The following is a 25,466-nucleotide window of genomic DNA, read 5'->3' on the forward strand; positions in this document are numbered from 1 at the left end:
GTCTTGGGGACTTTGCAAAATCCAATCTCTTCTTAATGATTTCCATCCATCCCTGGTATTCAGTGAGCTATGGTTAATGATTTTGCAGTTCTCAGTTATTCTAGGGATGTATCTAGACCTTCACTATTTGGCAATGCTCTATTCAAGTATGGAAATGTATTTCCTGATAAATTAAAACATTAAATAGTCTGGTGCAATGCTATAGGGTACACATTCTCTTATTTTATTAAATACACACATTGGGACGCCTGGGTGGCTCAGTGGGTTAAAGCCTCTGCTTTTGGCTTAGGTCATGATCTCAGGGTCTTGGATAGAGCCTCTCATTGGACTCTCTGCTCAGCAGGGAGCCTGCTTGCCCTCTCTCTCTGCCTGCCTCTCTGCCTACTTGTGATCTTTGTCAAATAAATAAATAAAATCTTTTAAAAAGGTCAATATCTGGTGTTAATGGACTTATAAATAATGTAAATAAATATACATATATTTGCATTATAAATACACACTGTATGTATAGTTTAAAATAAACACTTCATTTTAAAACTGTTTTAGATTTATTGTCCAACATATGGGGAATTTAAGGAAGAAAACAGAAGTGAAGAAGAAAAACAGACTCATAAATTCAGAGAACAAACTGGTGCATTGCCAGAGAGGAGGTAGGTGAAGGAATGGGGAAACAGAGGGGATTAAAAGGACATTTATCTTGATGAGAATTGAGTAGTATATGGTATTGTTGAATTATTATATCATATACCTAAGACTGATATAACATTGTATGTTACTTATATTAAGACAGTTTTAGATTTGTGAAAAAGTTCCAAAGATAGTAATTCCCATATACCAAACCCAGTTTTCCATATTATTAACTCTGTATTCTCCATTGCTATGAAACATTTATTATAATTAATGAACCAATACCTATACATTAGCATTAACTAAAGTCCATGCTTTCTTAAGATTTCCTTAGTTTTTATATAATATCCTTTTTCTATTCCAGAATCTCATCCAGGATACCATATTATATTTAGTCATCATTACCTTAAGGACTTAGGCTACTCTTGGCTGTGACAATTTCTCAGACTTTTCCTTGTCTTTTATGACATCAGTTTTGAGGAGTAATGGTCAAGTATTTTATAGGTTTTTCATCACCTGGCATTTTTTGGTGCCTTTCTCATGGTATATCAGAAGTTACAGATTTGTGGGAGGAAGACCACAGAGGTAAAGTGCCATTTTTACTACATCATATCAAGGGTTTATACTATCAATATGACTATAACTGTTAAAGTCCACTTTGATCCACTTGCTGTGCTTATAGTTTTTAATGTGTCTGCTTTATAAAGTTATACATCTTTCCCCTTTCCATTCTGTATACTGAAAGGAAGTCACTGTACATATTAAGAAACAACATTAAAAAGAAGACATATCTTTAGTACTCTTGTATTTTTATCAATTTGTAATATCTAAAACATTTTCTTGAATCTCCATTGCACAACATTCTTCTAAAAATGTGGGGTAAATATTAGGCTTATATTAATATAAATATAATACTGCTCTTTAAAATTACATATTATAGGCTATGGTACTTAGCTGAAGAAATATCTTATTTGAATCTCACTGCAACCTAGTAAGGAGAACAAGTACAATGATAGCTCATTCTTTGTTTTTTTCCTAAATGCCTTAATATAGTTGCTTGCATAACTTGGAATATTTTGTAATTGGTGCAACCAAAACAACCAGGTTTTCTTACTCATTAAGTGTACTTAAATATAAAGCACATACTTAAACTTTGAACTTTTTTCACTACTGCTAATGTAGTATATAATATTATTTAATGAGAAAATATAAATCTTTATTAATCATCATAATGAAATGTAATGTCATTGAATGTTAATATATAATCATATGTAAATGCATACTGCAAATTCAGTAAATGCATGTCAAGATAATAATGAAACTTAATGAGAGACTGTGGACTCTGAGAAACAAACTGTGGGTTTTGGAGGGGAGGTGTGGGGAGGTGGGTGAGCCTGGTGGTGGGTATCAAGGAGGGCACATATTGCATGGAGCACTGGGTGAGGTGCATAAACAATGAATTTTGGAACACACACAAAAAATTAAATTAAATTAAATTTTAAAAATAGTGAAACTTTAAGATATTTGAGTTCATGGTAATATCAGTAACAAAAACTTAAATAGATAATTCATACTGTACTTATTCAGAAGAGCTTCTATGTTCAGGGACAGGGACCAGAATAGGAAAACCCGAGGAAGACACCAGTGATATTTTAATTGGGAAAACAAAACAAAACAGAAACAGAAATAGCCTGTGGCATACAATACTTGCCCTTTTATATCAGAAGAGTTGCCAAGTAAAAGAGAAAATTTAAATTATTGTTTGTCTTCCCCAAGGCAGAACTAGTGCAAATGGATAAAAGCAACAGGAGAGGTTTATTCAGTATAAGGAAGAATTTCCTGATACCGAGTTGTCAAAAATTCAGTTGCTGCATTGTGAAACAGTGGCTTTACAACATGCTCGTCTATCAGACACCTACTGGGGGGGTGGGTAGAGATTTATGAGGGACAGGGAAATATGTCCAGAAATAAGCGGTCTAGAGGAATTATCTATGGTGGATCACGCTGACAGGGCCTCTTCTCCACAGCTATTTTAAATCAGATGATGCCTCCGAAGCTGTAAGAATTTACTGAGTAGTATCTAATGAGTTATAATAATTTAATGAGACGTCCTCACTGCGGTGCTTACTGTAGCTTGATTAATTTCCCCTTTCCCTCTTTTTTGCCCACTTATGCAGTAATCTTTACTTCAAACAACTACTGATTGAGTGGCTGACTCATTCATTCACTTCATATTTGTTCAACATGGACTATGGTAAGGACCAAAATGCAAGGACATAGGACAGAGATGCTACCCTGTTTGAGCAGGGTAAGGTTGGACACACCATCTCTTTGCTCCCGGCCACTGCTGCTGTTGTTCCCCAAGTCAGGCAGAACTCTCCACATGACAATGACTCTCTTTGACTTTAGTTCTAATCTCCGTCCAAAGGACCCGTCCAGTCCTGCATGCTCTTTTGGCACTAGCAGTTCTCATAGGCTTCAGATGGTTTCTCCTGACTCATTTTCTGTAGTATTTGAAGGCTTTTAGCCATGCCCAGCAATGTACTGGGAAAAACAGACCCTCTTTCCAGCTCTAAAGACAACTTGGTTAGTGTGTTTTAACTCAACAATTATAATTATTTTTGTTGCAATAAATAAAGGATACAGGGACTCTGGGGTGCCTGAGTGGCTCAGTCATTAAGTGTCTGCCTTTGGCTTGGGTCATGACCCCAGGGTCCTAGGATCGAGCCCCACATAGGGCACCCTGCTTGGTGGGAAGCCTGCTTCTCCCTCTCCCACTTCCCCTGCCCGTGTTCCCTCTCTCGCTGTCCCTCTCTGTCAAATAAATAAATAAAATCTTAAAAAAGAAAAAAAAAAAAAGGATGTAGGGACTCAAATAACATCATATTCTGCTTTGCATTTGGATTAATTAGTAATATGCATATTAGGCTGTTTTTCTGATATATGCAAGTGCATTTTGTGGCTACTAGAAGGATGCTTTTCAGATTGAACCATGAGAGTTAGATTAGGTGAAAAAAAAATGCAGTGGCTTTATCTAGATGTTGAATTAGTTTTGTCTTGTTGCAATCACAAATTACCACAAATTTAGTGGCTTGAAAACAAAGCACTAACCTATTATCCTACAGTTCTACAGGTCAGAGGTCCTAGATGTGTCACACTGGCATAAAATCAACATTCTGACAAGGATGTATTCCTTTCTAGAGGCTCTGGAGGAGCAACATCCCCTTATCTTTAGCAGCTTCTACTGACCTCCTAGCTTTCTTTAAGTTCTGGTTCCTTCCTGCATCTTCAGGGCAAGCAAAGTCAGATATTGTTATTTCCATTGTTCTTTCATTTTACTTTTTTCCACTTTTTTTTAAGGTAGTCTCCATGCTCAGTGTGGAGCCCAATATGGGGCTTGAACTCGTGACCCTGAGATCAAGACCTGAGCTGGGATCAAGAGTCAGATGCTCAACTGACTAAGCCACCTAGGTACACCATACTTTCTTTCACTTTTAAAAACACTGGTGATTCCACTGGGTAATCCTGGATAATCCAACCTAATCAATTTATTTCAGGGTCAGCCAATTAACAAAATTAATTCCAACAACAATTAATTCACTCTCTTTGCTATGTGAGATAACATACTCACATGTTCTAGAAATTAAGATATAAATTTTTTGAGGAGGCCATTACTTTGCCCTTATTTTCTTAAAAAAAAAAAAAAAATCCCTCCAGTATTTCTTGGATTCAATGTTCTTTCTTATGAATTTTCTATACCTTTCTAATTAACTGAAAATGACTTAATTTTTCCAAGGATATTTCCAAGATATCTCAAGATAGGATAGCAATTCTTTTCTTTTAGTAACTGCCTTTTTGCTTACATTTATTTTTATTAAAACTACCGCTTCCAGTTTTAGACAAAAAGAAATAAGCCCCCTGCAGTCCATTTCTCCCTCTGACCATAACTAAATATAGTGGGCAAAATGCAAAAGGCAACTACAAGAAAAATCTTTAAAGAAAATTATAACTAGGACACTGGGGAGAGAAGTAAAAAATTAAATAACAACTAATAGGATTACAGTGGGTTTCCCGTTTTTGTTGTGCTTTGTTTTTGCTTCCTTTATTTCCCAAAGCTTTCGTGAGATAAAGACAAATTAGATCATGAACAGCAAAACTGAGAAAAGCTCATATTTTTGACCAGAGCCCTGAGAAAGGGGTCCCTGTGAGTCATGGGTTCTGGAAAGGACAGTCATGACATTTTCTTTTTTGGCTCACAACTCTGCTCCAAGGCCAGGCTATCAAACAGCTGCTGTTACGAATGCAGTGGCACTGTGAGCATCTAGAAATCCCAAGAGAAAACCCACCTTTTAGAATAAGAAACTAGGCTTTCAAGGCAAAACAACGTGAAGAAAAAGAGAAAAAGAAAGTAGTAAGGACCCCCCCCCCCCCAATAATGGGACTCCCTTCCTAGTTTCTTATTCTATAATAAGAATAAGAATAATTCTATAATAATTCTATAATAATTCTATAATAAGAATAAGTTTCTTATTCTATAATAAGAAACTAGGAAGGGAGTCCCATTATTGGGGGGGGGGATCCTTACTACTTTCTTTTTCTCTTTTTCTTCACGTTGTTTTGCCTTGAAAGAGGTTTTAATCATGAGGAAATGTACACCAGTGCAGGAGGCAATAGTTTGAGAGAAGCTCTGACTTTCTGGACAGATCAAAGACAGCTATTCCCTGGGAGCCAAACAGTGTAGGGGAGATCCTAGAGACAAGCAAGTGGGAGAAGGAAATACCCTAATTCCATGAATGAACTGAAAGAAATTCTAGGTCCATTCTCATGAAGTGCATAATAAAGATTTGAAAACTCTGCTGTTATTAGACACACTACCTTGGAAAATAAATCAGAACATAAAGTCTGAATCTAAGTTGTTTGTTTGCCCTATTAGTTTTTGCAGTACACCAATGACTGCCCTCCCACCACTAAAAAAAAAAAAAAAAAAAAAAAAGATATCCACATTAAATTTCTGGAACTTGCAAATGTTTCCTTATTGGGGGGGGGGAGATCTTTATAAATGCAATTAAGTTAAAGGATCTTGGGGTGAGATTATCTTGGATTATCTGAGTGGGCCCTAAATCCAAAGATGAGTGCCTTTATAAGAGACACATAAAGACACATAAAGAAGAACAGGAACACAGAGTGATGTGACCATGGAGGCAGAGATTACAGTGTTGTGGCCCTGAGCCATGGAAGCTAGAAACACTAACAGCTACCAGAAGCTGGAAGAGGAAAGGAGAGATTCTCCTCTGGAGCCTCCAGATCCAGCCCTGATGACACCTTGATTTGGCACTTCTGCCTTCCAGAACAGTGAGAAAATAGTTATGTCATTTTATGCTACCAAGTTTGCAGTTATTTGTTATAGCAGCTCTAGGAAACAAATGCAGTTCCCTTTTGCTGTGAAACTAACTACAACATTTAGTGACTTACTGAAACATTTTACTATCCTATATTTTCTGTAGTCAGGAATCCAGAGGGGCTAGCTGGGTCCTCTCTCTGGGTTTCTCACCAGGTTGTGTTCAGGTCAATTGAAACCACAGTGTCTTCTGAAATTCTGACAGGGAAGCACTTGCTTCTCAATTCACTATCCAGCCTGCTCATGAAGGGGAAGAATTGCACAGACGGTGTATACTGGAAGTAGAGAAACTTGAGTCATCTTAGAAACTCACCTATTAATGTTTGCCAGCTGACCCCTAATTACTCATATTCCTTCTACACGCAAAATACATTTACCCTCCACAATATTTCCCAAGAGTTTCATCTCATTACAGCGTCACTGTATTTTCAGATCTTCAGTTTTTTATATGATTGATCATGGAAATAAAAATTAATAACTTTCTCTAGTTATTTAATCATGGATTTGATAAAATAATAAAGAGCAAAAGAGGGAATTTAAAAGTATTAACTGTTTTTTTTTTTGTTTGTTTGTTTGTTTGTTTTTACAATTCATGAGTTTTACCTTTACTAATCTATTCAAGTCTACTTTACCCAAAGTAACAGCAAATGCCCACAGCGACCTGGTTAGCCCTGCTGGAACCCAGCCCAGGAAGCTGTAGCCTCTGCCGTTCCTTCCTTTCCAATGTGTGAGTCTGAGGTTTAAGTAGAATGAATGGGCTTCTGCGCAAGCATGACTTTAAGGCAAGTCCCTGAAGTATCCTCTTCTACTACATACCATTACTAAACGCTCTGTGAATATTTTGAGGTCACCTTGAATATTGCCTAACTGAAATAGTGTTTGTCAAAATATTTTTAACTATTATATTCAATGACCTTCTTGAAAAAGAATGTTTTTAAGATAACAAATACAATGGAAACTCCACATAAAATAGGTATGAAAATCTCCCTATTTAACAGAATTATTACTGTTAGAAATCAGTGATCAAAGAATTAGCAAATGGTTAACATATTACTCAAGTAATTCTAGTATAGAGTTTTTGTTTGTTTTGTTTGCTTTCTTTTAACTTTCTATGTATATTTTCCAATTAGTCCAATTACTAAAAAACCATTCATTATTAAATAGTTTCTATAATAAAATTTTAATATCTCTTTTTTCCTTCTAATCATTAGGAGTGCATACATTTTATGTCATTTCAATAATATGATGTTTGTTTTTACTTGTTAATATAATATTTTATATGCATTTCCTAGTTGATCTCATTTTCAAATGTATGTTGATGCATGTTAATCTCAAGTGAAATTTTCTAAGTTATCCATCTCAATGTTTTCATTTTTGCACCTATTAATAGTAGTTAAACTGTTCAGAATTACACTCCCATAAGCTTATGTACCCTCAAAGTATTCGCAGATATAGAGGGGGAAAAAAAAACTCCTATAAGCTTCTGCAAAGTATTATTTCTATCTTTTTTAGAATAAAAAAATTAAGAGAACTAGAATAATCTGCCTCTGTAAAAAAAAAAAAAAAAAACTCATCCAGCTATTCTCAAACTGTATCATTTCTTTCACCATATGAACCAACCATATCAATTGTATCATCAGGGCAACCACTGTTCCTCAGGGAAGTCAATCTAACTTTCATATATGATTATTATGCCCAGTGACCTTTCAACGTTTATGTAGTGCTATAGGTACGTGGGAATTTGTTGCAATAATAGTCCTTTTCAGTGAGAACTGATTACAAGATGAAAAGGACATGCAGTTAGAATGTAATCTCAAAGGTGTGTAAGAACAACTAGATAACTTTAATACAACAATATTATCATACTAGACCTATGGATTTCTCAGCTTTGGATAAAGAATGCTTTCCTCTCTTGTGGCAAGTACTTATCACAAGGATGAAAAACAAGCAGTAAAATCTGACTTGTTCTTCTCTATGCCTATAAAGAACAGACACATTTGCATCTTCACTTTCTTCCCATATGCTTGTCTTCTGGGTCACAGCATTCTAACTAAACACATTCCAAAGAAACAGTTTTCATGAGAATGTTCCTAGGATATGGGGTCATTGTAAATTTGGATCTGGTAAGAGAAAAATATTGGATTTAAAATCTAACACTCTTTTTTCGATTTAAATAATGTTTTATTTAACTCAAATATTTTAATATGTAATCAGTATAAAAATTATGAACAGGATATTTTACATTCTTTCTTCACAAGATTAAAAAATAATCTTTTGAATCCGGTGTATTGTTTACATAGCATATCCACCTCACACTGGTCAGAATGGCTAAAATTCACAGGTCTGAAAATGACAGATGTTGGCAAGGATGCAGAGAAAGGGGAACTCTCTAACAGTTTTGGTAGGAATGCGATCTGGAGCAGCCACTCTGGAAAACAGCATGGATGTTCCTCAAAAAGCTGAAACTAGAGCTACCTTATGACCCAGGAATTGCACTACTGGATATTTACCCCAAAAGATACAAATGTGATAATCTGAAGGGGCACCTGCACCCCATTGTTTGTAGGAGCAATGTCCACAATAGCCAAACTGTGGAAAGAGCCCAGATGTCCATTAACAGATGAGTGGATAAAGATGTGGTTTAAACACACACACACACACACACACACACACACACACACACGACTGAATACTATTCAGCTATCAAAAAAAAATCTTGCTATTTGCAACAAAATGGATAGAACTAGAGGGTGTTATGCAAAGCAAAATAAGTCAATCAAAGAATAACATTCTGTTCTTTTAAAAATACTTTTTTTCTCATAAATATAGTTATCTTGGCTCATTGTTTAAGCACTCTAATTACTACATATAATGAAATAGAAAGTCAGTACTTTTATAGTATTTTATCCCTAGAATATCCCTTAGAAATATGTCAGGAATGAGGAAAGTCATGATCCTCAGAGAACACGGTGATTTTGGGGGGTGGGAACAGTCCTAAATTTCTTAATATCTTCATCTTCTGTAACTCCCATATGATGAAACCAAAAGATGGCAAAGATTGGATGCTGTGGGGGTCACTCCTGCGCAAGCCAGATATTCTCAGGCCAGGCCTCCTTGTCGGTGATGTCCCTGGGCAAGGCTTGGTGTATTTGTACCCATTTAGACACCATAAAATAAATTTACTCCCCTTCATTAGCACCAAAATGAGAAATAATTTCACACATACCAAATAACCAAAATTTAAAAACACACAATGTTGCTAAGCATTGAAGTTATCTATAGAAAGAGACCTGCAGCCATGGAGTGAAAAACATTTGGCATTCTGAGAAATGCTGAATACTAATGTGTCCCATCCCTGTCAGTTGCACTCCCAGGCAATCCCTTCAACATGGACTCAGAAGACACGTTCATGGACTTGCTCTTTCCTAGATTTCAAAGCAGAATCTGTGCAAAGATTCTTGAATCTGAAGGGTCATTCACATGAGGAGAGTTTTGTATGTTCAGGAGCTTGAGAGTTACATATTTCTGCCTGACCATTTACACAATAGACCTGTGAAATTTCCTTGGGACTGAAATGCGCCAACATGGCATAAAAAGTGTTGTGTCTGAAGGGGCATATTAAGACAAAGGTATGGATGGTATCTAGTATTGTCTTTGAAATAGAATAATCTTTCATTAAGATCAAATAATTTTTAATGATTCATGTCAGCACTCAATGAAGTGATGTTTTTTGTTTTGCATATTTTGGTGGACTATACTTCTAGACGTAAGGAGAAAGGATTGATTATGTTATGAAAGAATAGTGATAATGAAAAGACAGAGATAATGATGAGATCAGTCAAATGGGGAAAGAAAGGTTGAAGTAGAAAAATAGAGAAAAAAGTAGAGAAGCCATTCCTGATAATACAGACGACTCTAAGAGGCAGTGCATCTACAATGCATCTTCTGACCATTCCAGTGCCAGCATTATCCCAGGTGAGGCTGTCTGTCTCCATGCTGACTCTCACCTTCCCCTTTCACCCCCCTCAAACAGTTCCAGTTGCAATTCTAAAATCACTAAAGGAAAGTCAATGAATCTTGAAATTCAGTGCTGCTTGAGTTGAGAATAATTTTATACTTATATGTATGTATATCTACATATATACATATTTACTTTCACTTATTTAATTTATGCTGATGGTCTATCATGTTTGTGAATGCAAATTTAAATGTGTCAGTATTCTTAAACTGATACTCTAGGCTAAAACTCTCAAGATAAAGTGATTTTCTTTAGGTAAGTATTAGAGAATAGCTTTCATGATGGATATAAATTTACTTTTAGGTAAGCACCAACTAGTTATTATAAAGCTACATATATACTGAAGAAATTTGCCACAGCTGAGAAACTCTATGGCCAGGTATTCCTTGAGTCAGTACTTACATTGTGCTTTGTGAGGTTTGAAATATTAGTTGCTATTGCTTGTAGCCAGTCAACACAGTCTTCAGCAGAGAGGCACTGAATAATCCCACTGCAGACCCCATCCACAGCAATGACTTGAAAAGCATTCTGCCTGCAGATATGTCAGAACAAATCAGATTAAACATCATCTCATTTATCTATTTGCAAGTTGAAATAGTTATCTGTTGAAAGCTTTACACAATACAAATACAGCTTCAAATTCACATTTGCTTATTTATTTTTATAGATATTTCTGTTTTTAAATGGAACACCAAAGATGAACCCAGAAAACATGTAATTTTGAATTCCTAGAAAATATCTTAAGATTCAGATAAATTTGAAGATTTGAGTTGTAAAATATATGTTACATATATGGAAGTATATCTAAGAGTATATCTAAGACATGTTAGAAGGCTTATTTTCCCCGTTTACCATAAAAATATACATAAAAGTGTATTTATTACTTTCATTGACATCATTTCTTCTTTACATTTCTCTTCTTTTTTTAAAAGATTTTATTTATTTATCTGAGAGAGACAGAGAGCAACAGAGATAGGGAGAGAGAGAGAGCATGAGTGGGGAGGAGAGAGCGGAGAAGGGAACCCTATGGGGGACTCAATCTGAAAACATTGAGATCATGACCTGAACCAAAGGCATCTGCTTAACCAACTGAGCCTCCCAGGGGCCCCTTTACATTTTTCAAAGCATTTTTTTTTATTTACAATAGAAAGACCACAAAAAAGACACACAAACATTAAACATCATATACAAAATTACCTGATGTCATACGCTAGAGCATTTTGTTAATTGTAAACTATCTTCAAGCTCAGTTTATCCCTCTTCTTAAAGATGGTTTGAACAAGAATTTCATAGCTCCTCCTCAGCTTTAAATTTTCTCTGAATTTATGTGAATGTTGTGCACTTCAATAACCAAATTTTTCTTTAAAATTGATGACGGCCAGGGGTGCCTGGATGGCTCAGTGGGTTAAAACCTCTGCCTTTGGCTCAGGTCATGATCCCAGGGTCCTGGGATGGAGCCCCACAACAAGCTCTCTGCTCCGCAGGGAGCCTGCTTCCCTTCTTTTCTCTCTGCCTGTCTCTCTGCCTACTTGTAATCTCTGTCTGTCAAATAAATAAATAAAATGTTAAAAAAATAAATAAATAAAATAAAATCCATGGCCAGTATAAATATTCTTATGGTCTTCTGTTGATTTTTTGTCATTGTTGTAGAGAAAATTAAATGATGTCATCCTAAGTTGCTTACCAAGTGTTATAGAATTCGAACTGGCTCCCTACGGCTTTAACGACTTTTTTTTTTTTTTTTTTTTTTTGGTATGGAGTTCTTGAATATTTAGATGTGAGCTTAATAGACAGCATTGATAAAATTTTCAAAATGAAAGGAAGCCAGCCAAATGGTTTGAGCTTGAGAATTACTCTGTTGTATAACATGACACACTTTGGAAATACACAAACTGTATTTAAATCTCAGCCATTTATGAAGAAACTGAAACTTCTGAAGTTCAGCATTCAAAGGCTTTGTAAATTATATAAACTTATATATTTTTTAATACTTTTTCTGTCTTCTGTATTTTGTAACTAGGTATATGTGGGTAGTAGGCATGATTTCACTTCCTCAAACAAAGAAAGGACATCCCACAGAGCATAGGCCTCGCTCAACTCCAGCACCTGTGTCACCTTGCCTTCCCATGACATAAATCCATATCTTATAAGTGGACACATGCTAAAGCTCTCACTTCAAAGGCACTCTGCTTCTAACTTACCGATATTTTTAGAGAACTCTGCTCTTACACCCTTCACTAACCCCTTTCAACAGATAACTGAGAAGTGTTCAAATATACTTTTTTGTTTTCTCTTAAAAATACATGAAAAGACTTTAGAAAGTACAACTATTGTCTGTCTCTTTGAAGTAGCGTTCTTTTGAATTTGTGACAAGAAAAAAATATGCATAGCATGAAAAGAATATTATAACTTCACATGCCTTTCTTAGCTTTAATTTTTATATTCAGCAGTGAGGAAGACATTTAAAGCATCCAGAGAACTCAACCATCCATGGAAAATGAGAACTAATTTGAGTTTAGTAATACACATTTCTTTCTGCTCTCTGATGATCATAACCGTTTCTTCATGCCCCATAAATTAAGGCATGTCCTGAACGTATTTGTCCTCTCTGTTTTAAATAAATCAAGGCAGCTTCTGATATTTTTAGCTGATTAAAGTTAATAGACTAAGATCAAATCTGCACCCTATGTAATCATGTATGTTACATGGTCTCTAGAAAGAATAATTCTGTGGGACTAATCTTTTATAAATCCAGGCTTACATGTTAACATATATCACTTTTTACATTCCTTTCAACTTTTCAGGTTGATTTAATAGAAACTCTTTCATGAATATAAGTGAAATACTTGAACAGTTCCTTTGCTTACATATGACATCTGATCATAAGGATTATAGTCTTGAATAAATGAGAGTATTGGCAAATTGTGACAGGAATTTCCTATATAGGAAAATGAGAATAATCTACTTTACAGATTTAACAAGTATTTATGGAGTAATTTGTGAGATCTAGATAACTTTCACATATCACTGAAGCTCCATGAATAATTTTCCCGTGAATAATCTATTAATATGTAGTCTTAACTGCAATATTTGGGAATGTTTAGTGGACTTATTGCTTCATCAGGCACTTAGGAAGAACTATAGTGCTTTTACTTTTATTTTTAGCTTTTAGAAAATGTATTTCTCTGACTAGAGATAATCATGAAAAAAAAAACTTTTTCATTTCATCTTATTTGATGGTACACATTTTTAAATCAATAGACTACATTAACTATTTATTTGGTATTGAGAGACATTAAACTTTAACAATATTTTAGTAGTCTAGAGGATACCCAGATAAAATTATGATTTTTAATATACACACATGTGTGCATACACACACACTGAAAAAACAGTTACAATATTAGAATCAAATAAGCTGAAGTTATATCTGCTCAATATTTTTATATTTTCCTGAGGATTCTTAGTCATTGCTCTGGCAATGAAAATTATTCTCAAAAGTTGCTGAATTTTTATGCAGGTTATTTTTTAAATAATTTTAATTTTTTTAAATTTTTTAAATAAAAATTTAATCTTTCTTTGTGTGAGAAATGTTCTGCTAACTATAAAAGTTCATACACGATTTCCAATATAATTTATGCATATATATAAATTTATATATATGTCTTATTAACACCATTTATAATTCATATTTTGATTCATTGCTGATTCTATACCTCATGAAGGCAAATGTAGGAAGATGTTAAATAGATGTTAAATTTGTGAGGAGTGAACAGAAGAAAGCAGAGAGAGACAGCACTTCAAATATGAGGAAAAAGAAGTGCAGACACTAAAATATACCAATTTGGAGGGGCTGGATTGCCACATCCATGAGGAAGAGGGTGGAATATGAGCACGGAAAAGCAGGCAGGCTTGGAGCAGGAGGGCTTTGTATGTCACTAGAGGGGCTCAAAGTCCACAGAGAGAAACCATGGGCCTTTATATAAAAAACTACCAATGTAACTGGTAAACTATGAGATGATATGGAACTGAAATAAATACATGTTAGTCAGAGTGAAAATGAACCAATTAGCTCAAGGTCCTTATAAAGTCATTAAAAAGGGTATGATTTAATAACAGCATTTTTAAAATGGAATTTGAGGAAGAGAATAGTGTCAAATTACTTCAAAGTTTGGGTTCTTACTGGCTAAGAGCTTAGATGACGATAAGGAAAAGCATTTGGACAGGAAATAGTTAATCAAAACCAAATTATCATGAGCATGTTGGGAGAAATGGGGGCTTTTCGAATTGGACAATGTGCATGTAGGGAGGTGGCAAGTCATGAAGTTGGTGATAAAGTAAAGCCTAATCATTAAGAGTTTTGCAAAGCATGTTAGAACACTTCTACCCAATCCTTAAAGTCAGGGGGAGCCTATGGAAACATTCAAGAATTGGAATGAAAGGCTCATATTTGTATTTTAGAGAGGTTCGCTGTGGTGGTGAAGAAAATGGGAAAAAATGATAATAAAATGAAGAAGGATATAGGAGGGTATTGCAATAGTCAAGACCGACGAGATCAGAGTTTGTTTAGAGAGAGTGGATTTTTGTGTACTAGTAGAGAACATTGATTCAAGTGGTATTGAAAACAAGCCATTTCCTTGATTTGGTTATTAGTTATTTGGGAAAGTGATAAATGAAAGGGAAAAAAAAAGTAAAAGGAACTTAGTGATTTCAGCAGTTTACTCTATTTCTTGTTGAGTTCAAATCACATTCACCAAGTACAGAATCTTTTCTGCACTGGGCATCCTATCTTGGTTGAATGCTTCATTATAGCTTTTATTAGTCAGGCTCAAAACCTAAAATTTGGTGAGGTACATGGGGAGCTCTTCTGAACTATTTTGTTACTTATTTTCCAAGGTTTAAATTGCCTGTTTGTTTTGTGACTTGAAACACAGTAACTCATCATTCTCTAAATAAGTCCTGTAGTTTTATGCAGTTATTTCTGTCCCTCCCTAGTATTCCTTTTGTCTGAAAAGCTCTTCTATCCCACTTCATTTATTATCTGCAAAATTATTGCAAAAATTTTATGTAACTTTCTAACTTTGAATTTTTTTGTGTGTAAAATAAAAAAAGCAACATTTGCCCCCTCACACCTTGCATTTTTAAGGCTTTTTAAAAGAGCAGTTTTAGGGTCACAGCAAAATTGAGGGGAAAGTAAAGAGATTTACAATATACTCCTTGCCTCCACACATGTAGAGCTTCCCCATTATGAACATTCCCTAACTAGAGTGGTACATGTGTTACAATTGATGAATCTACATCGACACATCATTAGCACCTAAAGTCCACAGTTTACATTAGGATTCACTCTTAGTGTTCTGTATTCTGTGGGTTTTGACAAATATAGGATATCATGCATCCATCATTATATCATTCAGAGTATTTTCATTGCCCTAAATATCCTCTCTGCCCAACTTCTTAATTTCTTCCTCTACCTTCCCTTGTATATTCCTACACCTGTAGCCACTGATCTTTTTATTGCCTCTGTTGTTTTGTCTTTTCTAGAATGTCATATGGTTGGAATCATGCAGCATGTAGCTATTTCAGATTGACTTTTTTTCATTTGGTAATATGCATTTACAGTTCTCCCATGTCTATTTATGACTTAATAGCTCATTTCTGTTTAGTTCTGGATAATATTCCATTATCTGGAATATACAGTTTATTTATCCATTCAACTACTTTATTTTATTTTATTATTTTTATTAACATATAATGTATTATTGTTTTAGGGGTACAGGTCTGTGATTTATCAATCTTACATAATTCACAGCACTCACCATAGCAAAGACCCTCCCCAATGTCCATCATCCAATCACCATATTTTTCCCACTCCTGTCTCCTCCAGCAACCCTCATTCTGTTTCCTGGGATTAAAAGTCTCATGGTTTGTCTCCCTTTCTGGTTTATCTTGTTCCATTTTCCCCTCCCTTCCCCTATGATCCTGTATTACTTCTAAAATTCCCCACATCAGTGAGATCATATGATAATTATCTTTCTCTGATTGACTTATTTCACTTAGATCCATGCAAGTCATTCCAAATGACAAGATTTGGGGGTTTTGATGGCTGCATAATATTCCATTGTATATATATACACCAGATCTTCTTTATCCATTCATCTGTTGATGGACATCCAGGTTCTTTTCATGGTTTGGCTATTGTGGACATTGCTGCTATAAACATTGGGGTGTGTGTGGCCCTTCAGATCACTATATTTGTATCTTTGGGTAAAAACCCAGTACTGCAATTGCTGGGTTTCAGGGTAGCTCTATTTTCAACTTTTTGAGGAACCTGCATGCTGTTTTCCAGAGTGGTTGCACAAGCTTGCATTCCCACCAACAGTGTAGGAGGGTTCCCCTTTCTCCGCAACCTCCCCAACACCTGTCCTTTCCTGATTTGTTAATTTTAGCCATTCTGACTAGTGTGAGGTGGTATCTCACTGTGGTTTCAATTTGTATTTCCCTGATGCTGAGTGATGTGGAGCACTTTTTCATGTGTCTGTTGGCCATTTGGATGTCTTCTTTGCAGAAATATCTGTTCATGTCTTCTGCCCATTTCTTAATTGGATTCTTTCTTCTTAGGGTGTTGCATTTGATAAGTGCATTATCGATTTTGGATATTAGACTTTATCTGATACGTCATTTGCAAATATCTTCTCTCATTCTATCAGTTGTCTTTTGGTTTTGTTGACTGTTTCCTTTGCTGTGTAAAAGTGTTTTGTTTTTTTTTTTGTTGTTGTTGTTGTTGTGGTTTTAATCTTAATAAAGTCCAAGTAGTTCATTTTCATGCTTGCTTCCCTTGCCATTGGTGATGTGTCTAAAAAGAAGTTGCTATAGCCTGAGTCACAGAGATTGCTACCTGTGTTCTGCTCAAGGATTTTGATGGAGTCGTGTCTCGCATCGAGGTCATTCATCCATGCCAAGTCCATTTTGTGTGTGTTGTAAGGAAATGGTCCACTTTCATTTTTCAGCATGTGGCTGTCCAATTTTCCCAACACCACTTGTTGAAGAGACTGTATTTTTTCCATTGGACATTCTTTCCTGCTCTGTTGAAGATTAGTTGACCATAGAGTTGAGGGTCTATTTCTGGGCTTTCTTTTCTGTTCCATTGATCTATGTGTCTGTTTTTGTGCCAGTATCATACTGTCTTAATGATCACAGATTTGTAATGGAGCTTGAAGTCTAGAATTGTGATGTCACCAGCTTTGGTTTTCTTTTTTCACCATTCCTCTGGCTATTTGGGGTCTTTTCTGGTTGCACACAAATTTTAGGATTATTTGTTCCATTTCTTTGAAAAACAGTTGATGGTATTTTGATAGGGATCACATTAAATGTTTAGATTGCTCTAGATAACACAGACATTTTCTCAATATTTGTTCTTCCAACCCATAAGCATGGATTTCCATTTCTTTATGTCTTTCTCAATTTCTTTGATGACTATTCCAGAGTTTTGTGGGTACAGGTTCATTTTCTCTTTAGTTGGATTTATTCCTAGGTATCTTATGGTTTTGTGTACAGTTATAAATAGGATTGACTCCTTAATTTCTCTTTCTTCTGTCATGTTGGTGTATAGAAATGCAACTGATTTCTGTATTGATTTTGTATCCTGACACTTTACTGAATTCCTGTATGAGTTCTAGCAGTTTTGGAGTGGAGTCTTTTGGATTTTCCACATAAAGTATCATCTCATCTGCAAACACTGATAATTTGACTCCTTCTTTGTCTACTTGGATGCCTTTTATTTCTTTTTGTTGTCTGATTGCTGAGGCTAGGACTTATAGTACTGTGTTGAATAGCAGTGGTGATAGTGGACATCGCTGCCATGTTCCTGACCTTAGGGGAAAAGCTCTGTTTTTCCTCATTAAGGATGATATTTGCTGTGGGATACTCATAGATGGCTTTTATGATATTGAAGTATATACCTTCTATCCCTATACTGTGAAGAGTTTTGATCAAGAAAGGATGTTTTACTTTATCAAATGTTTTTTCTCCGTATATTGAGAGTATTTTATGGTCCTTGAACTTTATTTTATTAATGTATTATATCACACTGATTGATTTGTGGATGCTGAATGAAACTTCCAGTGCAGGAATATAACCCACTTGGTTGTGGTGAATAATCCCTTTAATGTACTGTTGAATCCTACTGGATAGTATTTTGGTGAAAATTTTTGCATCCATGTTTATCAGGGATATTGGTTTGTAATTCTCCTTTTTGATGAGGTCTTTGCTGATTTGGGGATCAAGATAATGCTGGCCTCATAGAATGAGTTTAGAAGTTTTCCTTCTGTTTCTATTTTTTTGAACAGTTTCAGGAGAATTGGTATTAATTCTTCTTTAAATGTTTGGTAGAATTCCCCTGGAAAGACATCTGACCCTGGATTCATGTTTGTTGGCGGATTTTTGATGACTGTTTCAGTTTTCTTACTGGTTATAGGTCTGTTCAGGTTTTCTCTTTCTTCTTGGTTCAGTTTTGGTCGTTAACACATCTCTAGGAATACATCCATTTCTTCCAGATTGTCTAATTTGCTGGCATATAGTTGTCATTCATAATATGTTCTTACAATTGTTTGTATTTCTTTGGTGTCTTCTCTTTCATTCATGATTTTATTACTTGGGTCTTTCTCCTTTTCTAGAAGTCTGACCAGGGGTTTATAAATCTAATTAATTCCTTCAAAGAACAAGCTCCTAGTTTCATTGTTCTGTTGTACTGTTCTTTTGGTTTCTATTTCATTAATTTCTGCTCTGGTCTTTATTATTTCTCTTTTCCTGGGTTTAGGCTTTATTTGTTGTTCTTTCCCAAGTTGCTTTAGGTATAAGGTTAGAATGTGTATTTAAAACCTTTCTTGTTTCTTGAGAAAGGTTTGTATTTCTGTATACTTTCCTTCTAGGACTGCCTTTGCTGCATCTCAAAGATTTTGAACAGTTGTGTTCTCATTTTCACTAGTTTTAATGATTTTTTTAAATTTATTTATTTAACAAACAGAGATCACAAGTAGGTAGAGAGGTAGGCAGAGAGAGAGGAAGGGAAGCAGGCTCCCTGCTGAGCAAAGAGCCCAACTTGGGGCTCGATCCCAGGACCCTGGGATCATGATCTGAGCTGAAGGCAGAGGCTTCAACCCACTGAGCCATCCAGGCGCCCCTTTTCATGATTTTTTTTTATACTCTCCTTAATTCCTGGCTGACCCATTCATTCTTTAGGAGGATGCTGTTTAGTCTCCATGTATTTGAGTTCTTTCCAACTTTCCTCTTGTGGCTGAGTTCTAGTTTCAAAGCATTTTGCTCTGAAAATATGCAGGGAATGAACCCAATCTTTTTGGTACCAGTTGAGACCTGATTTGTGCCCTAGGAGGTGATCTATTATGGAGAATGTTCCATGTGCACAAGAGAGGAATGTGTATTCTGTTGCTCTGAGATAGAATGTTCTAAATATATCTGTGATGTCCATCTGGTCCAGTGTGTCACTTAAAGCCTTTATTTCCTTGTTGATCTTTTGCTTAGATGATCTGTCCATTTCAGGGAGGTGGGTGTTAATGTCCCCTACAATTATTATTATGGTATTATTGTTGATGTTTGTCTTTGATTTTGTTATTAATTGGTTTCGGCACAGGGCTGCAGAGACAAGTAGAAGCTTCAAGCAAACCCTAGGCAGTGGCTGGGGATGTGCTCTGCCTGTGGAGGGGGGCGGTGCAGAGTTTGGAGAGGGGGCGTCTGTGTGTTCTGGACCACACAGCAGGGAGTGGACTGAGGCTTCCCTCTGAGAGAGAAGTCTGTATGCAGTTTGCTTTCTGCTAAACCTTGAAAAGCCACAAAAAGCTGCCAAAGAAACAAACAAACAAACAAACAAACAAAAACCTCCAGAGAACAAAAGCCTGAAAATCTGGTTTCCACAGAGCCCAGCCCCTTGATGGGGGCAGGAGGGCTCAACCCAAGCAAGACTGCTTGAAAAAAAAGAAAAACATGGCAGGGCCTTACCCAGAAAGCCAGCCAAAAGAACGAGAGGACAACCACCACAGGGTCTCCATACTGTAAAACCCCAATGTCAGGGGAAAACAAGATATTCGCCTCCTGGTATTGCCCTAAAACCTGTATATTTCATAGATACAACTTTTATTTTTAAGTAATTCTCACTATTCTTGTTCTGTTTAATTTTTTAACCTATTTACTATTGCAATTAGAAGTTTAATACAACGTATTCCATAATAACCTTTTAACTTGAACTTTTTTTCATACAGATATGTTTTTCTTTTTCTTTTCTATTTTAGTATACATATAGATAAAAGCTTCAAGGTAATCCTCTTACCCTAGTCAAGACTACCTCTGTATATAAAACAGTTTTAATCTCTCTTTATCTCTGGAAAGTTGAGACCTTTAACAAAGTTATCAAGATGCACCAGGAAGAATTAAAATAACCTTCCTGCCCACACTGAGGATTTATAACCACCCTCCCACATTTTTCTTGTCAGTGTCTCTGTGTGTTTGTTTTTATTCTGGTATTATATAAATCTTACACATGGGGTTCATTTTGGCTGGTTTCTTTCTTTTTCTCGTCTTTTACTTTTGTCGGTCTTTTTGTTTGTCTGTTTTTGTTTGTATACCTTATAAATCTTACTTTGGGGGCCCATTCTGGCTAGGTTCTCTCTCTCTCTCTCTCTCTCTCCTGTCTCTCTCTTTTTCTCTCCCTTTTTTCTTTCTTTTTGGTGGTGTCTTCCAATTGCTCAGAAGTGTTCCAGGGTGCACATTGCCTGAATCACAGTTGATATATTCACTTATACATCCCTTCAACCACCTCTCACCAAAATTACTAGGAGGAGGAATGCTCCACGGACAAAAAAATTCAGAGATTGTGCCCTCTCCATCAGAGCTCTTGTATATGGACAAAAACAGCATGTTGCAAAGGGAATTCAGGGAAACAATTATCTAGGCAATGGCTAGGTTAGAGAAAACCATTAATGACAACATGGAATCAATTAGGGCAGAAATGAAAGCCACCCAGGAAGAAGTTAAAAATGATATCAATGAGATCCAATCTAATCTAAATTCTCTAACAGCTAAGGTAACCAAGGCAGAAGATAGAATAGAGATCTACAGGACAAAATGATAGAGAACAAGGATCAGGAGGAGGCCTGGAACAAATAGTTTAGAAGCCATAAAAACAGAATTATGGAAGTAAATGATGCCATGAAATGTTCCAGTGTCAGAATTCTTGGGATCCCTGAGGGAGAGGAGAAGGAAAGAAGACTAGAAGACATAGTTGAACAAATTCTCCATGAAAAATTTCCCAATCTGGGGAATGGAAGCAGTGTTCGTGTACTAGAGGCAGAAAGGCTTCCCCCCAAGATCATAGAATCTAGAAAGACCTCGAGACACCTGATTGTGAAACTCATAAGTCATAATTTCAGACAGGATTTCTTGAGAGCAGCTAGGGGGAAGAGATTTCTTATGTACAGAGGAAGGTCCATCAGAATAACTTCAGACCTGTCCACAGAAACCTGGCAAGCCAGAAGGGGCTGGCAAGACATATTTAGGGCACTAAATGAGAAGAACATGAAGCCAAGAATACTTTATCCAGCAAGGCTGACATTCAAAATGGATGGAGAGATAAAGAGCTTCCAGTACCAGCAAGGTTTAAAAGAGTATGTGACCACTAAGCTGGCACTACAAGAAATATTAAGGGGGTGGGGGTGTCTATAAAAGAAGAAAGAATCCAAAAGTGACATAGAACAGAAATTTACAGAAAAAATCTATAAAAACTAGGACTTCACAGAAAACATGATGTCAATAGAAATGTATATTTCAATAAACACTCTCAACATGTTTATTTTTATGCTCCCATAAAACAGCACAGGGTAGCAGATTGGATAAAATGACAGGACCTATCCATATGTTGTCTACAAGAGACCCATTTGGAAACTAAGGATACATCCATACTGAAAATGAAGTGATGGAGAAGCATCTTTCATGCCAATGGGCCTCAAAAGAAAGCTGGGATAGCGATTCTCATATCAGATAAATTAGATTTTAAACTAAAGACTGTAGTCAGAGATATAGAAGGACACTTATCATTCTTAAAGAGTCTATCCACCAAGAAGATCTAACTATTGTAAATAGTTATGCCTCCAATATGGGAGCAGCCAACTACATAAGCCAACTGTTAATCAAGATAAAGAGTCATATTGATATGAATACATTAATATTAGGGGATCTTAACACATCACTCTCAGTAATAGACAGATCATCCGAGCAGAAAATTATAATAAAGAAACAAGAGCACTGAATGACACATCTGGCCTTATTAACTGGTTAGACCTTATTAACTGGTTTATAAAGTTGGCTGTTCCCATGTTAGGGGCATAGATATTTAAAATTATTGGACAGAGCCTTTAAGTATGACATAGTGTCCTTCCTCATCTCTTATTATAGCCCTTGGCTTAAAATCTAATTTGTCTGATATAAGGATTACCACCCCAGCTTTCTTTTGATGTCCATTAGCATGGTAAAATGTTTTCCACTCCCTCACTTTAAATCTGGAGGTGTCATTGGGTCTAAAATGAGTCATTTGTAAACAGCATATCATTGGGTCTTTTTTTTTTTTTAATCCATTCTGATACCTATATCTTTTAATTGGGGCATTTAGCCCATTTACATTCAAGGTAACTAATGAAAGATATGAACTTAGTGTCATTGTATTGTCTGTAAGTTAACTGTTGCTGTATATTGTCTCCATTCCTTTCTGGTCTATGTTACTTTTAAGCTCTCTCTTTGTTTTTTGTTTTTGTTTTTGTTTTTTGTTTTGTTTTTTAATTTATTTGACAGAGAGGGATCACAACTAAGCAGAGAGGCAGGTGGAGAGAAAGGGAGAAGCAGGATCCCTGCTGAGCAGAGAGCTCAATGTGGGGCTCGATCCCAGGACCCTGAGATCATGACCTGAGCTGAGGCAGAGGCTTAACCCACTAAGCCACCCAGTCATCCCTCTCTCTTTGTTTAGAGGACCCCTTTCAATATTTCTTATAGGGCTGGTTTGGTGTTTGCAAATTCTTTTAGTTTTTGTTGTCCTGGAAGCTTTTTATTTCTCCTATTTTCAAGGACAATCTAGTTGGATATAGTATTCTTGGCTGCATATTTTTCTCATTTAGTGCTCTGAGTATATCATGCTTGTCCTCCTGGCCTGCCAGATCTCTGTGGATAGGTCTGCTGCCAGTCTAATATTTCTACCATTGTAGATTATAGACCTCTTGTCCTGAAATGCTTTCAAGATTTTCTCTTTGTCTCTGTGACTTGTAAGATTTGCTATTAGATGATGGGATGTTGACCTATTTTTATTGATTTTGGGGGTGGGGGTTCTCTGTGCATCCTAGATTTTGATGTTTATTTACTTACCCAAGTTGGGGAAACTCTTTGCTGTAATTTGCTCCAATATACTTTCCGCCCTTCTCTCTCCTTCTTCTGGGATTCCAATTATTCTAACATTGTTTCATCTTATGGTATCACTTATCTCTCAGATTCTCTCCTTGTGATCCCAGTAGTTGTTAATCTCTCTTTTTCTCAGAGTCTTTATTCTCCATCATTTGGTCTTCTATATCACTAATTTTTCTCTTCTGTTTCTTTTATCCTAGCAGTAAGAGTCTCCATTTTTTATTGTACCTCATTAATAGCTTTTTTTAAAATTTTAACTTCAACTTGGTTAGATTTTAGCTCTTTTATTTCTCCAGAAAGGGATTTTATTTCTCCAGAAAGGGATTCTATAGTAGCTTGTATGCTTTTTTCAAGCCCAGCTAGAATCTTTATGATCATGATTCCGAACTCTATTTCTCATATCTTACAAAAGTCCATATTGATTAGGTCCCTAGCAGTAAGTACTGCCTCTTGTACTTTTTTTTTTTTTTTTTTTGAGATGAGTTTTCTGGTTCATCATTTTGTCTGAAGAAGAATAGGTGAATGAGAGAACAAAATTCTAAAAGGGTAACAACAACCCCAGAAAAATATACATGAAACAAATCAGAAGATATCAGAAAAGAAAAGAAAGGAAAAAAAGAATGATCATGCTGGTGAATAGAACAGAGCCACACATGTGATTTTGGGTGTATTTTGGTCTAAGAAAAAAAAGCTTCCTAAAATTTTAAAGAAAGGAAAACTGATATATATATATACAAAAAATAGGGATAAATATGATGAAGTGATGGAATATGAGTGTAAGAGTGGAAATTAAAGAAGATTTTAAAAAAGGAATTGATAAGATAAGAAGTTGGTTGAAAAAAGTAAGAAAAAAGAGGAGAGAATGTCATCAAGGGGAGACTAGAACAAAACCATACACTAGATTTAGGGTATATTTTGGGATATTAGAAAAAACTATATCCCAAAATTTTAAAGAAATAAAAACATACACACACACACACACACACACACACACACACACAAATAGGGCTAAATAAAATGAAGGAATAGAATATGACTATAAAAATGAAAATTAAAGAATTTTGGGGGGCACCTAGTTGGCTCAGTTGGTTAACTGGCTGCCTTTGGCTCAGGTCATGATTCCAGGGTCCTGGGATCAAGTCTTGCATTGGGCTCCCTGCTCAGCAAAGAGCCTGCTTCTCTCTCTCCCTCTGCCTTTTCTCTCTCCCTCTCCCTACTGTTCTGCTTACTTGTGTTCCCTATTTCTCTGTCAAATAAATAAATAAAATCTTTTTTAAAAAATTTAAAGGTACTGATAAGATGTTGGTTAAAATAGGAAAGAGGAAAAAATTTTTAAAAGTTGAAATAGAAAAAAAAATTTAGAAATTTAACTTTGAAAGACTAAAAATCATGGGGGAAGAAAGCCATGAATTCTACATGCTATTCCCCTAGTGTTGGAGTTTTGTGGTTCTCAATGATTAGTAAACATGGTCTTGGCTGGATGTTCTTGCTGATCTTCTGGGAGAGGGGTCTGTTGCAATGATTCTCAAGTGTCTTTGTCTAAGGTGGAATTACACCACCCTTGCCAGGGGTCAAACTAAGTAATCTGCTTGGCTTTGTTCTCTGTAACTTTTGTTCCCTGAAAGCTTCCCATACACCTTTGGGGGATGAGAATAAAAATGGTTGCCTCTCAATATCCAGCCCCAGAGGAACCAAGAGCTCAGGGCCCCTCTCTTTAGTGAGCCCTCAGAGAAAAGCCGTTAATCACTCCTATCTCCCTGGTCTCTGGCTGCACTCTGAGCTCACCCAGCCTGTGACTGATCATATCTATCTCTAGCACATGCCCTCCTTGAAGTCTCCAAACCCAGCAGATTCCTGAAGCATGCTCCTACACCACTCCTCCTGTGGAGAAAGGGGGGGGGGTCTCCCCAGATCTGCCACTTGTGGGGTCCCTGCTTGAAGAGTAGTGGTCAATTGTGCCTTGGATCA

The 25,466-nt window shown here is 36.1% G+C and overlaps 1 protein-coding gene across 2 annotated transcripts in view; it reads right to left on the reverse strand.

Moving 5' to 3' along the window:
• The window catches only part of SNTG1 (syntrophin gamma 1), a 941,158-nt gene that overhangs the window by 185,756 nt on the left and 729,936 nt on the right, over positions 1–25,466 (reverse strand). For both annotated transcript variants that reach the window (XM_059166477.1, XM_059166476.1), the window contains exon 12: positions 10,446–10,575. In XM_059166477.1, the coding sequence (XP_059022460.1) occupies positions 10,446–10,575 (130 nt within the window). The remainder of the gene's footprint in view (positions 1–10,445; positions 10,576–25,466) is intronic.

The sequence above is a fragment of the Mustela lutreola genome, chromosome 3 (assembly GCF_030435805.1).
Source record: "Mustela lutreola isolate mMusLut2 chromosome 3, mMusLut2.pri, whole genome shotgun sequence".
NCBI classification, from domain to species: domain Eukaryota; kingdom Metazoa; phylum Chordata; class Mammalia; order Carnivora; family Mustelidae; genus Mustela; species Mustela lutreola.